General features: G+C 42.2%; 1 protein-coding gene across 1 annotated transcript in view; it reads left to right on the forward strand.

Annotated features, from left to right (window-relative positions):
* The window catches only part of SLC5A5 (solute carrier family 5 member 5), a 54,875-nt gene extending 38,421 nt beyond the window's left edge, over positions 1-16,454 (forward strand). The window contains exons 14-16 of the mRNA XM_073658674.1: positions 4,070-4,173; positions 13,504-13,604; positions 15,310-16,454. Coding sequence (XP_073514775.1) covers positions 4,070-4,173; positions 13,504-13,604; positions 15,310-15,510 — 406 coding nt within the window. The 3' untranslated portion in view covers positions 15,511-16,454. The remainder of the gene's footprint in view (positions 1-4,069; positions 4,174-13,503; positions 13,605-15,309) is intronic.
* The last annotated feature ends 1,437 nt before the right edge of the window (positions 16,455-17,891 follow it).

The raw sequence follows: 17,891 nt of genomic DNA on the forward strand, positions 1-17,891 counted from the left end.
CAGACGGCATGTTTCAGTACTTTCCAAAGATGCTCAATAGGATTTAGGTCAGGGCTCATAGAAGGCCACTTCAGGAATAGTCCAATGTTTTCCTCTTAGCCATTCTTGAGTGTTTTTAGCTGTGTGTTTTGGGTCATTATCCTGTTGCAAGACCCATGACCTGCGACTGAGACCAAGCTTTCTGACACTGGGCAGCACATTTCTCTCTAGAATCCTTTGTTAGTCTTGAGATTTCATTGTACCCTGCACAGATTCAAGACACCCTGTGCCAGATGCAGACCCAGAACATAACAGAGCCTCCTCCATGTTTCACAGTAGGGACAGTGTTCTTTTCTTGATATGCTCCATTTTTCCGTCTCTGAACATAGAGCTGATGTGCCTTGCCAAAAACTTCCATTTTTGTCTCATCTGTACATAGGACATTCTCCCAGAAGCTTTGTGGCTTGTCAACATGTAGTTTGGCAAATTCCAGTCTGACTTTTTTATGACTTTTTTTTCGACAATGGTGTTCTCCTTGGTCGTCCACTTTGGATCAAACAACAACAGATGGTGCGATCTGACACTGATGTTCCTTGAGCTTGAAGTTCACTTTTAATCTCTTTAGAAGTTATCCTGGGCTCTTTTGTTACCATTGGTATTATCCGTCTCTTTGATTTGTCATCAATTTTCCTTCTGCGGCCACGTCCAGGGAGGTTGGCTACAGTCCCATGGATCTTAAATTGAATAATATGTGCAACTGTAGTCACAGGAACATCAAGCTGCTTGGAGATGGTCTTATAACCTTTACCTTTAACATGCTTGTCTATGTCTATAATTTTCTTTCTAATCTCCTGAGACAACTCTTTCCTTTGCTTCCTCTGGTCCATGTTGAGTGTGGTACACACCATGTCACCAAACAGCACAGTGTGTATCTGTAGCCCTATATACAGGCCCACTGACTGATTACAAGATTGTAGACACCTGTGATGCTAATTAGTGGACACAAATAGATTTAACATGTCCCTTTTGTCACATTATTTTCAGGGGTACCATCATTTCTGTCCAGGCCTATTTCATGAGTTTAATTTTTTTTAAAATTCTGTGGAAGCAGGGTTGAAAAGCAATGTCTGACTTTCATTTGTTAATTTTCATAGATTTTTAATTTATTATTACTTCTGTCAGATTCAAGTTATCTCTGTGACCATTGTGGATTTTTCTTTCATTAAATGAGGGGGTGCCAACAATTTTGACCATGTGTGTATTTACTCCAAATCGGTATCAATAAAAGTGAGCACTGTCGCATATCCAATGAGGGAAAAACAAAAACGTTATGGGTCTCAGAAAATTCTGACACAAACCGAAAATCCATGCAAGATTGGTATAGATAGGTAATCGTACTGATTTGGAGAAACATGTTTTCTGGCAATTTTTAACAGAGAATGAACATAGTAAAAATAAAGTTAGAAAAAATATGGCAGAAATTTTTTTTTTTCCCTTTCATTCCATTTAGAATTTTTTTACTGTTTTTCAGTAAAAAAAACACAACTCATTCCACAAAAAACAAGCTCTCATACAGCTATGTCAACAGAAAAATAAAAAAGTTATACCCCTTCAAAGATGGAAAGGACAAAAAGGAAAGATGAAAAGTGAAAAATTGTCTGGTCATTAAGGGATTAAAGTGTTTTCCAGAAATATAATAAAATAAAAACTAAAGGAAATGTCTCTATAAATTAATTAATAAATACCTTTAATTAGGACATCACAATAGTTTTGCCTAGGGAAGTAATCCCTACAGAATTAAGACGGCCGCCATCTTGTTACACTGACATAAACCTGTTAATAGGACAGGTTACTGAGAGCATGTGCAGTAGAAGCTTCTCCTCCTTACCTGCATGTGTAGAAAGATGTACTCATTGATATTCTGATCTAATGCTGGATATACTAGAGGTACTGAGGTAAGAAGAGATTGCTCACACTGCTGCCCACCCTGTGTTTCTGATCTAATACTGGAGATATCAGGAGTGATGAAATAGGAGGCTGCTCACACTGCTGTCCACCCTGTCTATGCGATCTAATATTGGAGATACCAGGAGTGCTGAAATAGGAGGCTGCTCACACTGCTGTCTACCTTGTCTATCTGATCTAATATTGGAGATACCAGGAGTGCTGAAATAGGAGGCTGCTCACACTGCTGTCTACCCTGTTTATATGATCTAATATTGGAGATACCAGGAGTGCTGAAACAAGAGGCTGCTCACACTGCTGTCTACCCTGTCCATATGATCTAATACTGGAGATATCAGGAGTGATGAAATAAGAAGAGGCTGCTAACATGGCTGTCCACCATGTCTTTCTGATCCAATACTGGAGATACCAAGAGTTCTGAAGCTAAAAATAGTATGCTTATACTGCTGTCCACCCTCCCTTTCTAATTAATATTGGAGATACCAGGGTTGCTGATGTAAAAAGAGGCTGCTCACACTGCTGTCCACCCTGTCTTTCTAATTAATATTAGAGATACAAGGGTTGATGATGTAAAAAGAGGCTGCTCACACTGCTGGCCACCCTGTGTTTCTAATCTAATATTGGAGATACCAGGATTGCTGAGGCAAGAAGAGGCTGCTCACACTGCTGTCTACCCTGTTTATATGATCTAATATTGGAGATACCAGGAGTGCTGAAACAAGAGGCTGCTCACACTGTTGTCTACCCTGTCCATATGATCTAATACTGGAGATATCAGGAGTGATGAAATAAGAAGAGGCTGCTAACATGGCTGTCCACCATGTCTTTCTGATCCAATACTGGAGATACCAAGAGTTCTGAAGCTAAAAATAGTATGCTTATACTGCTGTCCACCCTCCCTTTCTAATTAATATTGGAAATACCAGGGTTGCTGATGTAAAAAGAGGCTGCTCACACTGCTGTCCACCCTGTCTTTCTAATTAATATTGGAGATACAAGGGTTGATGATGTAAAAAGAGGCTGCTCACACTGCTGGCCACCCTGTGTTTCTAATCTAATATTGGAGATACCAGGATTGCTGAGGCAAGAAGAGGCTGCTCACACTGATGTCCATCATGTCTTTCAGATTTAATCCTGCATCTTTCTGAATGACGATGCATGGTATACTGTAGGTTATCTCAAGTTCACAGCAGAGGAGCTTCATATTGCTCATGATCACAGGCAACTGTCCTGTTAACAATCCAGGAGAGGTTCCTGTCAGTGTAACAAGATGGTTGCCATTCTAATTACACAGAGATTACCTCCACAGACAAAACGATTGTGATTTGCTAATTAAATGTATTTTATTAATAATGACATTTCCTTTATGTTTTTTTTTTTATTTCTATTCCTGGAGAACACCTTTAACCATTTAAGGATGCAGCCAATTATTTTTTTTGCAGCCTCATTTTTTTCCTCCCCATTTTTAAATAGACATAACTTTTTTAATTTGTTCCGTCAATATACACGTCTGAAAACTTGTTTATTGAGGGACAAGTTGTAGTTTTGAATACCATGCAGAGAAAAATGGCAAAAAAAATTACAAGTGCAGTGAGGTGGTTAAAAAATGCAATACCACAATTGTTTTTCAAGTTTTATTTTTATGGCCTTAATTGTATCGTTAAAATGACGTGACAACATAATTCTCCAGGTCAGTACAGTAATACCAAACATGTACATATTTACTATATTATTTACTATATTTACTATTTTAGTGGCTTAAAAAATCTCTGAACTTTATACAAAAAAAAATAAAAAAAATTAAAACTTTTTTTTTATTTTTCCATTAATAGAGGTGTGTGAAAGGCTTGTTATTTTTGGGTGGTGGGCTGGTGTTTTTATCTTTACCATTTTTTGGTAGACACAACATTTTCATTTCTTCTCATTGCATTTTTAGGTGTTGCAGCAACAAAAAAAATGGAATTCTTCCATTTCAATTTTTTCCCTTTTTACAGCATTAACTGATCAGGCTAATTAGGTTGTGTGTAACACTATCTGTAATCTTCGTCATCAGCTGTGATATTGCTTCTTGTTATGTTTACAGAACTGAAGTCTTAATGTTAAATTTTTTATTTTTTTTGCATAGGACAACCATTGCAGATGAATTCTACTCTTTGTCTTATCTGTATTATGCTGCCTTGGGCACCTTCAGCACAATTATAAGTGGAGTTATTGTCAGCTATATAACAGGTAAGGTGACACATACGTATATAGCAAACCTTAAAGGGTTTCTCCAGTTTAGTCTGTATAAAAATAAGGTAATCAAGAAAATCGTTGCTTATCCCCTGCCATTCCATCGATTCGTCTCACTGACGTGGCTGCAGTGGTGATGCACGTGACCACTGCAGCCAATCACAGGACTCAGCAGTCTTACAGTTAGGTCCATAAATATTTGGACAGAGACAACATTTTTCTAATTTTGGTTCTAAACATAACCACAATGATTTTTAAATAAAACAATTCAGAGGCAGTTGAAGTTCAGACTTTCAGCTTTCATTTGAGGGTATCCACATTAAATTTGGATGAAGGGTTTAGGAGTTACAGCTCCTTAACATGTGCCACCCTGTTTTTAAAGGGACCAAAAGTAATTGGACAGATTAAATAATTGTAAATAAAATGTTCATTTCTAGTACTTGGTTGAAAACCCTTTGTTGGCAATGACTGCCTGAAGTCTTGAACTCATGGACATCACCAGACGCTGTGTTTCCTCCTTTTTGATGCTCCGCCAGGCCTTCACTGTGGTGGTTTTCAGTTGCTGTTTGTTTGTGGGCCTTTCTGTCTGAAGTTTAGTCTTTAACAAGTGAAATGCATGCTCAATTGGGTTGAGATCAGGTGACTGACTTGGCCATTCAAGAATATTCCACTTCTTTGCTTTAATAAACTCCTGGGTTGCTTTGGCTTTATGTTTTGTGTCATTGTCCATCTGTAGTATGAAACGACGACCAATCAGTTTGGCTGCATTTGGCTGGATCTGAGCACACAGTATGGCTCTGAATACATCAGAATTCATTCGGCTGCTTCTGTCCTGTGTCACATCATCAATAAACACTAGTGACCCAGTGCCCCTGGCAGCTATGCATGCCCAAGCCATCACACTGCCTCCGCCGTGTTTTACAGATGATGTGGTATGCTTTGGATCATGCGCTGTACCAAGTCTTCGCCATACTTTTCTCTTTCCATCATTTTGGTAGAGGTTGATCTAGGTTTCATCTGTCCAAAGAATGTTCTTCCAGAACTGTGCTTAGATGTTTTTTTTAGCAAAGTCCAGTCTAGCCTTTTTATTCTTGATGCTTATGAGTGGCTTGCACTGTGCAGTGAACCCTCTGTATTTACTTTCATGCAGTCTTCTCTTTATGGTAGATTTGGATATTGATACGCCTACCTCCTGGAGAGTGTTGTTCACTTGGTTGGCTGTTGTGAAGGGGTTTCTCTTTACCATGGAGATTATTCTGCGATCATCCACCACTGTTGTCTTCCGTGGGCGCCCAGGTCTTTTTGCATTGATGAGTTCACCAGTGCTTTATTTCTTTCTCAGGATGTACCAAACTGTAGATTTTGCCACTCCTAATATTGTAGCAATTTCTCGGATGGGTTTTTTCTGTTTTTGCAGCTTAAGGGTGGCTTGTTTCACCTGCATGGAAAGCTCCTTTGACCGCATGTTTACTTCACAGCAAAACCTTCCAAATGCAAGCACTACGCCTCAAATCAACTCCAGGCCTTTTATCTGCTTAATTGAGAATGACATAACGAAGGAATTCCCACACCTGTCCATGAAATAGCCTTGGAGTCAATTGTCCAATTACTTTTGGTCCCTTTAAAAACAGGGTGGCACATGTTAAGGAGCTGAAACTCCTAAACCCTTCATCCAATTTTAATGTGGATACCCTCAAATGAAAGCTGAAAGTCTGAACTTCAACTGCATCTGAATTGTTTTGCTTAAAATTCGTTCAGTGGTAATGTCTAGAACCAAAATTAGAAAAATGTTGTCTCTGTCCAAATATATATGGACCTAACTGTATGTGATCTATCGCAGCATAACCACTGGGTCAAATGCTACAGTCGTGCCGTTGCCATAGCAGCTGATTTATTAATGAAAAGAGGCAGAAGCGGGGTGGTAGTGTAGGTGCAGCAGTGGATAAGTAACATTAAAGGGGTTGTTCGGTCCAAATCGATAAGTCTGCAGTCTGCGTGACTGCAAGCTTATGAATCCCCCCAGCGCACGCACTGTGCAATGCACACTGTGGGGATTCACTGTGCACTGCGGGCAGTCAATTTGGACCAGACAACCTCTTTAACTATCTTACTTTTACATTAACCAGGCCTCTTTAGAATGAAAAAGTTACAGCTGGAAAACCCTTTTAACTTAACAAATCATGCACTGCATGCAGAAAAATACCATAATACAGCAAACCTTACTTGCACTAAAGACAGCACAAGCCATTGAAAATGCTTTCTACATCATGATATAAGATATATAAAATCAGGGGCGCTGGTAGGTAAGCTCAGTATATCTGCTGCAGATGGTATGTGTCACCATTAGTGTTGAGCATTCCGATACTGAAATATCGGGTATCGGCCGATATTCGCGGTATCGGAATTCCGATACTTAATTCCGATACTTTTAGAACATCGAATACCGGAATCGGAAGTTCCCATAATGCCTGCACTCTGCAGTGTCTCTGAAGGATGACAAGCTGGATGGCAGCGCTCAGCTGAGATCCAGCCTGTCATCAGAATGCCATCCCAGCGTGGGAGAATTCTCCTGATCGTTTAAAAGCCAGCGGACGGTAAAAAGCCGCTGGCTTTTAAACAATCACACAGCCCCATACTGCTTCCCCGCAGCCTCCCATCCCGTTCCTCCGCTCCCCTCGCCACCTCCCATCCCGATCGTAAGTTAGGACCGGGCGGGGAGCGCAGCACCAAGGAGCAGGGAGCGAAGGACCCGGGCGGGGAAGCCGGCAGTGAAAAGACTTCACCGCCGGCTTTCCCGTTCTGTGCTGCGCTTTCCCGCCGGTTATTTCAAATGAACAGCTGAGGTATCAGGTGATGCTGATCAGCTGTTCATTTGAAGTAGCCGCGGTGCCCTCAGAGGGTTCATGTGAGTTCATGCTTGACTGCATTGCATGAACTCACATGAACTTTCCCACGGCCGCACAGGTCAGCCTCACCTCCCAGACGATCAGCCCGTCATGATTAGTGTGTGCGCGGCGTCTGTGCGATGTCTGCGAGTGTGTGCGGGTGTGTGCGCGGTGTCTGTGCGATGTCTGCGAGTGTGTGTGGGTGTGTGCGGTGTCTGTGCGTGTGTCTGCGAGTGTGTGCGGTGTCTGTGCGATGTGTGCACGGTGTCTGTGCGATGTCTGCGGTGTCTGTGCGATGTCTGCGAGTGTGTGCGGTGTCTGTGCGATATCTGCGGGTGTGTGCGTGCAGGCAGACATAGGCCGATGTGACACTACTACTCCCATCGGCCTATGTCTGTCCCCCGTCCACTCGTGCCAGCAGGATCAGCTCGATGGGAGCAGTAGTTCCCATCAGCCTGATCCTGCTATATAAATTGCCCTACTGTGTCCCCAATAAATTTTAAATACATGTCATTGGTGGCCAGTGGTTGCCTACAATAAATTAGTTTATACATTACCTGTCCCCGTCGATCGCCACCTAAAATAAAGTAAAAAATAAAAAACTACACCTATACTCACCTACACACCTAATTCCCCGAAGCCATCGATCTCCTGTAATAAAATATAAAATAATAAACCACAACCTTATCCTTACCCCTCCGTAGTAGTCCACGAGTGTCCCACGATGATCTCCAGTTTAGAGCAGCCACATAGAATGTGATCGCTCTGAACAGCCGCCGCCGCTAGAATGATGGGGCCGTAAAGCAGCCCCGTCATTGCATAAGCGGGTTCGCCGGAGTTCAGGCAGCGCTGCTCCGGTTAGCTCCTTTACGGCCCTGCTGTATCATGAGAAATTCCCACGGTACAGCAGTGCCGTAAAGGAGGTCTCCGGAGCTGCGCTGCCTGAATGCACTCCGGTGACCTCAGTCAGTGGCTCCCGCTGCCGGGAGCGGACGTGTTCCCGGCAGTGTGAGCTTACAGCAGCCATGCACAGCTGTCACCATCTCCAGATGTAACAGCTGTGCATGGGAGATCAGCGCAGGAACGTGGACAGGTAACTATTTTTTTTTAGTAAACTAAGAATTAAATAAAATTGTGTGTTTTATTTCAAATAAATTATTTTTTTCTGGGTGTAGTGTTTTTTCTTTTTAACACTTTGTAGGTTAGTAATGGGGGTGTCTTATAGACGCCCATCATTACTAACCTGGGCTTCATGGCAGCTGGCGCTGACAAGAACCCCAACCCTATTACCCCCTGCCACCGCACCAGGGCAGCGTGGAAGAGCGAGGCTAAGTGCCAGAGTTGGCGCATCCTATAGATGCGGCATTTCTGGGGTGGCTGACGGCTGGTGTTTCTAGCCTGGGAGGGGGCCAATATTCATGGCACCCTTCCTGGGCTATTAATATCAGGCCCCAGCTGTCTGCCTAGCCTTTGCTAGCTATTAAATAGGGGGTACCCCACATCATTTTTTGGGGGGGGTCCCCCATTTTAATAGCTAGTAAAGGCTAGGTATTCAGCTGGGGGCTGATATTAGTAGTCTGGGAAGCTCCGTGGGTATTACCCACTTCCCAGGCTTCAAACATCTGCCCCAGCCGTCTGCTTAACCTCCGCTAGAGCCTAAAATTATGGGGGATCCCACGCCAATTTTTTTTTAAATAAATCCTTTATTTTAACACTAAATGACATTTGAGGAGTTAATAAAAATGCAGTCCCTAAATTATTATTTATTTTTTAATTAATTTTTCTCCAAAATTTTGACGTGGGCTTTGCCATATGTTTGCATGCCAGCCAGGTACAGCATCCAGCTTCTATGAACGCGCCATTTTCCAGGGTGGCTGCGGACTGCAATTTGCAGCGGGGGTGGCCCAGAAAGCTTGGGCCTCCCTGCGCTGTACCCAACTCATCCAGGGCCCTGGTGCGGTGGCTCACTGGGTAATAAAGGGGTTAAGGCCAGCTTGGCATTATCAGCTGGCCCTAAGCCCGAAATTCATGGGGTCACACCAATATTAGACATGACCACCATGAATTTCTAGTAAAGTATTTAAAAAAAACACAACACCCAGAAAAAAGTCCTTTAATTGAAATAAACACACAATTCTTTATTGTTCTAAATTAAACTATACTTACCATCACACCCATTCCAGCTGAAGCCAACGATCTCCTGCAATAAAAGAAAAATAATAAAGCAACCTCATCCTTACCTTTCCATGGCTCCCACGACAGCTTCAGCTCTGCTACATCGAGATGACAGGCTGGACCGCAGCAGAACGCTGCCACGCTGTCAGTGACGTGCATGAGGTGAGCTGAGTTCATTGGACATGATCTCGGCTCATCTGGATGCCGTCACAGAGAGACACTGAGGAGCGCAAGCATGCCTGCGCTTCTCAGTGTCTGCGGGATGACAGGCTGGATGGCAGCGTTCTGCTGCGGTCCAGCCTGTCATCTCGATGTAGCAGAGCTGGAGCTGTCCTGGGAACCATGGAAAGGTAAGGATGAGGTTGCTTTATTATTTTTCTTTTATTGCAGGAGATCGTTGGCTTCAGCTGGAATGGGCGTGACGGTAAGTATGGTTTAATTTAGAACAATAAAGGAATGTGTGTTTATTTCAATTAAAGGACTTTATTCTGGGTGTTTGTGTTTTTTTTTTTAACTTTGACTATGGGGTTAGTAATGGGGGTGTCTTATAGACGCCTCTCCATTACTAACCTGGGCTTGATGTCAGCTGGCATTATAAGCTGACATCAACCCCAACCCTATTACCCCACTGCCACCGCACCAGGGCAGCGTGGAAGAGCGAGGCTAAGTGCCAGAATTGGCGCATCCTATGGATGCGCCATTTCTGGGGCGGCTGACGGCTGGTGTTTCTAGCCTGGGAGGGGGCCAATATTCATGGCACCCTTCCTGGGCTATTAATATCAGCCCCCAGCTGTCTGCCTAGCCTTTGCTAGCTATTAAATTAGGGGGGACCCCACGTCATTTTTTTGAGGGGGTCCCCCATTTTAATAGCTAGTAAAGGCTAGGTATTCAGCTGGGGGCTCATATTAGTAGCCTGGGAAGCTCCGTGGGTATTACCCCCTTCCCAGGCTTCAAACATCTGCCCCAGCCGTCTGCTTAACCTCCGCTAGAGACTAAAATTAAGGGGAACCCCACGCCAATTTTTTTTAAAATAAATCCTTTATTTTAACACTAAATGACAAGTACAGTAATCAACACTGTCACTGTACTTCATATATATATGACTGACATGTTTCTATCTATCTAATCTATGTATGATTCTCTATTCCTTCTATTCTAAATTGTCGGGTACTGCTGCTGAATTGCCGGCCGGCTTTTTTAAAGAGACGGTGCATGAAAACACTATTATATTTTTAAATAAATCCTTTACACTAAATGACAAGTACAGTAAGCAACACTGTCACTGTACTTCATATATATGTGACTGACATGTTTCTATCTATCTAATCTATGTGTGAAGCTCTATTCTGTCTGTTATAAATTGTCGGGTACCGCTGCTGAATTGCCGGCCGGCTTTTTTAAAGAGACGGTGCATGAAAACACAATTATTTTTTTAAATAAATCCTTTACACTAAATGACAAGTACAGTAAGCAACACTGTCACTGTACTTCATATATATGTGACTGACATGTTTCTATCTATCTAATCTATGTGTGAAGCTCTATTCTTTCTGTTGTAAACTGTCGGGTACCGGTGTATGCCGCTGATGAATTGCCGGCTTTTCGCGTAATACATTCTACATTATTCTTAGTTGTTTTACTTCATGTAGAATTAACCTACAAGGAAAGAAAGGGTTTATTTTCATTCCGATATTTGTGTCCCATTGACTTGCATTGGTTTCCGGTATCGGAATCGGCGATATCCGATACTTTTTGGGTATCGGTCCGATCCAATCCGATACGATATTTCCTGATATCGGAAGGTATCGCTCAACACTAGTCACCATAGACCACTATAGAAAGTAAAACCAAAAATATATAAAACCACTGCGCTGATGTACTGAGAGGAGTAAGTGAGGATTACTGGGGGTAGTAATGGAAGAATATACAAATGTTGATGAATATTAATATTTTTATTTTTATTGTGAACCAATATTAAAAATGTTATGGATACATATTAGTATTAAAACAAGGGTTAAAAATAGTGCATTGGGTAATTCCTCCAGGGATCCAGAGCTGTTTGGGACCTGTAGTGGGACAAATAAGGACTATGATTACTGACCTGTATAGGTTAGTTGATTCTCTGTAGAACTACTGGGCATGGGTTTACCTGGGATGTCAGGAAGATCTTATTAGAAGATGAGGAGGAGAATACGAACGGAATAATAGATCTTCTTATTAGATGAAATTTTGGAGTGATTGCTGTAATAAAAAGAATTTTATATTTAAACACCAGTTAAATCTTCCTATAGATAACTCTATAGTGATGGTTTACATAAAAGAGCGTAATCCTAGATATTAGTTAAATACCCAGGGGTGTGTCTTCAGTTGATGAGTATATGCTTCTGTGGGGTTATGGAAGCCTAATTTGGGTTAAAAAAGCTGGTAGAGCCTGTGGTTTTAGAACGATAAATAGAAATTAGGATTATAATTATAATTATGAACTATATGGGGCTTTTAATGAATGAATAGGGGTTTACCTGGTATAGTTCAGGTAAGCTGGTGGATGCATAGAAACCTGATCGGGGTGTTTATTTGGATCTGTAGAGGTAGAGCAACAACCTGTGTGGTAGGTAGTAATCCCCGTCAGATGAACCCTAAAACCAGGGGGAGTAGCTGTAGGTTGAGCTGCCAGCTGATGGCTGGTGTGGGTAGCTAATGAGAAAAAAAGGGGGGGTTATTCAATAAACATGAGTAGAAAACATGTATAATGGGGAAGTATATAAGAGGAAAAACCTCTATGTGTCTTTAGTGTTCAAAGTTCAACGCCCGTTGGTGATACAGTTCAGTACCTTAATGTATAGCCAGGGCGTCTGATGGTTGCCTTGTAATATCCAGTGGTTCTGGTCACTCAGTTGCGGGGAGCATACTTATCTTCCGCTTGAATCTTGCTGGGTGAGCAGAGAAAGAAAACGAGATGCAGGAGAAAAGAGGTGTCGGGGTCCCGGCCGGAGACTCCAACACCACAATGCAGCGTGCGGCATGCAGCGAGCGCTTCCAGGTAAACACATGCCCAGTAGTTCTACAGAGAATCAACTAACCTATACAGGTCAGTAATCATAGTCCTTATTTGTCCCACTACAGGTCCCAAACAGCTCTGGATCCCTGGAGGAATTACCCAATGCACTATTTTTAACCCTTGTTTTAATACTAATATGTATCCATAACATTTTTAATATTGGTTCACAATAAAAATAAAAATATTAATATTCATCAACATTTGTATATTCTTCCATTACTACCTCTAGTAATCCTCACTTACTCCTCTCAGTACATCAGCGCAGTGGTTTTATATATCATGATATAAGATGTTAAAGAAAACCTGTCAGCAATATTTTGTATGTAAAGTACAGACAGTGCTATATTAGTGCTATAATACTGATTAAAATGATACAGGCCGTGAAGAAATCCGTTTTGTAGTTCTTGTGTAATTTGCGTTTAAAGTTTTGCTGTAATCATGTCTTCGTGCATTGGGGTGGGATTATGGGGCAGGACTATGAGCAATCTCTTCTTGCTGTTCTGACCCCTCCATCTGCTTCCTGCTTGATCCATCAATGACCTGTCTCCTATTTTAAATATCATGCCTGCACAGTACTTTATTGTGTCTGTAAAAAACATTATGTCTTCATCAAAATGGCACCGGCGCATGCACTGTACTTTATTTTGGCTGTAAAAAAACATTAGGTCTCCATCAAAATGGTGCTGGAGGACACAGAAGAGGAGACCGCGCAGAAAAGGAGACCATAAACATCACACTGGTCCTCTGGGCATGGTGGGTGGCACATGCGCAGATTGAGAATTAGTATAGACTTTTAGATGCGACTGCTCATGCGCCACCGCCATTTTGATGGAGACCTAATTTTTTTGCAGACACAATAATGGCACGATCTTTAAAATAAGAGGCAGGTCAGTGACCTGTCATTCAAGCAGGAAGCAGACGGAGAAGCCAGAACAGCAAGAAGAGACTGCCCATAGTTCCGCCCCGATGCATGACGACATGATTACAGCAAAATTTTAAACACTAATTATGCAAGAACCACAAAATGGATTTCTTCACCGCAGGTATCATTTTAATCAATATTACAGCACTAATATGGCCGTGTCTGTAGTTTACATACAAAATCTTGCTGACAGGTTCTCTTTAGGTGTGAAGTCAATGAGTGTTACATTGGTAATTTTAGTTATATATTTAGGTCACATCAACAATAATGTATTGAATGTAATTTAGGACCAACCAAGAGAGAGACAATAGCTCATGGATTGCTTTGGTGGGACCTAGTAAGACTACCGACCTCAAAGTCAACAGAGCTGGGACCCGAAACAGAGAAGGTAAATTAAGATTTTATTGACACCAGAGTATTAAATCAAGCTTTCTGGTATTTCTGATGGAAAGAGTAACAGTCTGCAGAGCTATTCTAGTCATCGAAAACACTGGAAAACCCCAAGGTCCAATTAAAGTATATGAAATCCATCAGAGTCTGTGGGGGGAGAATCAAATCTTGTTAAAAGTTGATTAAAACATAAAAAGTACACAACTTTATAGATGTGAAAACATAGCAACATCTTTTTTTTCCTGATATATGTTGGAAATATAACTCACTGATAGGTAGCTAGACATAGATTAACAGCTACAATAAGCAATCACAGTGACATGGGTTGTTAGTGGTCCCGTGGTAGCTGAAAAAGTCATCTACCATGGGACCAGTGAATAAATCAGTAGGCTCATTACAGCAGTGGTCCTGAACTAAAACTTATTTTACCCCTAAATGTCTATCTATTTAATGTCATAATCTCATCTCTTATCTAATATATTTTAATTAAAAATTCCCTACCATTCCCTCTCTTCTCTATCTGCTTTATTTTTTTACTACTTCCTCTTTGATGATGCTTCTATAGAGAATCCCAGTGTATGCTGGGATAATCAAACGAGTTGTCATCAGGGGGAAAAGGTTACAGTCACTTCGGCAATTTGTCAATTTCCATGTATGTCAATTTCCATGTATGCTCAGTAGATTCTTGTCACTGTGCAATATCCACAATGACGCTCAATAGCCATATGTGATCACAAGTAATGAGCTAGCAAAAGAGCGCACTATCAGTGTATATTGTAAGAAGAATACCTGGCATGAAGGAAAAGCAGAGACCACTGCCACCTCTGCAAGTGATGTCACTTGCGGGGACGGCGCTGGACTCTGAACACCTGGTATTCTTCTTAAGACACACATTGACAGTGCACTCTCTTGCTAACCCATCATAGCCTGCAAATTAGTGCACTGTCACTGAGCATTAGAAAGAATATTGCACAGGGACAAGATCCTACTGAGCACACATCAGAAATTTGACAACATCAGTAGAGCAGTGGCTAGCCCAACCCCCCAAATGGATGTTATTGATGACGCTTTGGTTCAGGGAGGGGGCAGTGACCGCTTCGTCTGCCCCCTGATGACGACTAGTTTGATTATCCCAGAATGCACTCGGACTCTCTAAGTCTCATCAAAGAGAAAATAATAAAGAAAACAAATAAAATAAAGCAGACACAGAAGACCAGGAGCGATAGGGAATTTATAAATAAAGCACAGTATATTATAAAAGAGATTTACGGTAGATTATGACATTAAATAAACAGACATTTAGGAATAAAATAAATTTTAGCTCAGAGAGTAGCCTTCACCATGTAAAGTTTCTTTTTAGGGTGACCCATTTTTAAACAAATGTTAAATGAAAGGATAACTTGATAGGAAGGCCATAATTTCTATTTCATTGTTTTGAAGTATGATCTATGGCAGCTGATTTTATATCTGACATCATTTTATAGTTTACCATTGCCTTAAATTGTTTTGGCAATATTTAAGCTATCTTGATAGTGAACATTTTCCTACTGTAACAAATGTTTTACAAGTTATAGCTATAAATGTTATTCTTGAGGTTTTGTTAGAAATTGTATGTTCTATGTCAATTTGATAAGGCTGAATGTTAATAGATATTTGGATGTTGTGTGTTAAGTTTTAAAATGACTGAGATATTATATTCCCAGAGTTCTGAAGCTACAGAGAAGATGGACATTCACTACTCTACATTTCAGCCGAATGCCAAATTCTTAAATATTGACAATAACGACTTCATGTTGAACACAGATCCCGGATCTTCCCATAAGGAAAAACAAAAGAAATCTACAGAAAACAGTTGCTTTACTCTTTGGTCTAGAAATGCAGTTGACAGAGAATCCTATTTATGATTTTCACCTAAACATTTAAAAGGAATTCTTACAGTTTATCCTAACAAGTCATCAAATGTACATAGGAACTGACTTTTCTGCAGTCAGAATTTATATTGTTGATTTACACTATGATTTTTTTCAATATTTGAGAAAATTGCCTCAAATCACTGAAAGATATAAAAGGGAAATCCTGATAATTGAAATGTATTCTCTGCTCTAGACAATCCCTATTTATGTGTTATACTAGAGCACTTTGACTGAGACAGGGTTTCTCCACACCATCATGTTTATACCCAGGAGCAATGTCCAGTAGAGCTCTTGCTGAGCAATGATTGCAATAGTTGCCCATAAATTTCAATGAATGTCACAAAATGCCTTCTTTTCTAAAGTGTGGTTAGATTATGGTGCGAATGAGAAAAACAAAAAAATAACTTATTGTATGGGTTCCCAGCTTAACTCTGTTTCAAGGGGCATTTAGTTTTAGCAAACTAATGTTATTTTTACATAATGAAAAAAAAAAATCCAATGTTACAATACACTTTTTACGTCAATGTTTAATAGTTGTTAATGTCTTTACTAGCTTTCATTCAACATTCAATAAGAAACTTATTGTTTACTCCCAGGAGATAAAAATGTGTCTTGGTATCAATACTTTATCCCCTATCCTATGGGGATAACTTACAATTTTGGGAAAATCTATTTAATTTTTATCAATGTAATCTAAACAACATAAAAGTTTATAAATTGAGACACAAACATATACATAATTATAAGAAGCTACCTGTGAGGGAAGATTGTGCAATGGGTAGTAATAAATAGTTAAAATAATAAGTTTACAAACAGCCTTAAAAAGATTATTAAATTATTATTATTAAATCAGCTAATTATTATCCATATTGCGTCCACAGAGGCTTTAAAGGGAACCTGACACCTGATACATGCTGTCCAATCCCTGGGCAGTATGTGTAACGGGTACGGGAGGCGGAACCTCTGAGCTACTATACAAGGGGGCGGCCCTTGTAAGGGAGCGGGTGGCAGTCTCTGGATGAACGGACAGGGAGATACGGCAAGTGATCAGGGCAGTCTCTGGGTAAGGGGTAGGTACGACCTGTGATGGCAGAGCCTCCGGGTAGGCTAGCAGGCAGATGGTAGATTGGTGCTCCCAGGTGAGCAAGCGAGAGTCTCTGGAATAGCAGGTGGTCACGGCACGTGACGGCGGAACCTCCGGGCTGGCAGGCAGGCAGGTAACGGAGAAGCGCTCCCAGGTGAGCGGGCAAGAGTCTCTGGAATAGCTGGTGGTCACCGCACGTGACAACGGGACCTCCGGGCTGGCAAGCAGGCAGGTAACGGAGATGCGCTCCCAGGTGAGCGGGCAAGAGTCTCTGAGATAGCTGGTGGTCACAGCACGTGACAACGGAGCCTCCGGGCTGGCAAGCAGGCAGGTAACGGAGAAGCGCTCCCAGGTGAGCGGGCAAGCTGGTCCATAGACAGACTGACCGGAGTAGTAAGGCAGACCGTCGGACCTCAGGCAAGCAGGCAGGTAGCTGATATGCGCTCCCAGGTGAGCGGGCAGGCTGGTCCTTAGACAGACTGACAGGAGTAGTAAGGCAGACCGTCGGACCTCAGACTGGCAGACAGGTAACAAGTATTCAGGCAGGAATCAGGCAGGTAACTGGCAGGAATCAGGCAGGTAACTGGCAGGTAACTGGCAGGTAACTGGCAACGGGACCTGAGGGCTGAAGCACAGGTGAGACACAGGTGCAAACAACATTGCTCGGGCACCTCCATTTTGGAGGAGGTGCCTTATATATGATGAAGTCCTCCGGCCATTGGCCGGGGACTCCTTAGGGCGGCGCGCGCGGCCCCTTTAAGAGGAGGGGAGCGCGCGCGCGCGCGCCCTAAGCACAGGGGCCGGGAAGGGGCGCGCGCTGAGAGCAGAGCGGGAGGAGGACGCCGGGAAGGAGCGCGCGCTGACAGCAGAGCGGGAAGAGGACGCCGGGCACGGAGCAGAGCGGTGAGGGGAGCAGCGTCCCTGCCTAGCAGAGGGCAGGGACGCCAGCGCTACAGTACCCCCCCCTTTAGGCCCCCCCTTTTTTAGGCCAGACAGAAATTTAGCTAGGATGAGAGGGGCATGGATGTTCTCCCGGGGCTCCCACGTTCTCTCCTCAGGACCAAACCCCTTCCAATCTACCAGAAAAAAGGTCTTTCCTCTTACCCTTTTGATGGCAAGAATGTTCTCTACCTCAAACTCGTCCTCAGCAGAAACCGGAGCAGGAGGCGTACCTGTAGACTTGGAAAAAGAGTTAAGTACCACAGGTTTGAGGAGAGATACATGGAAGGAGTTAGGGATCCGTAAGTTGGCCGGGAGTTTCAATTTATAGGCCACCGGGTTGATCTGA

This window comes from Phyllobates terribilis, unplaced genomic scaffold (genome assembly GCF_046119375.1).
Source record: "Phyllobates terribilis strain yellow unplaced genomic scaffold, ASM4611937v1 Scaffold_1__5_contigs__length_1240528914, whole genome shotgun sequence".
In the NCBI taxonomy this organism is placed as follows: Eukaryota; Metazoa; Chordata; class Amphibia; order Anura; family Dendrobatidae; genus Phyllobates; species Phyllobates terribilis.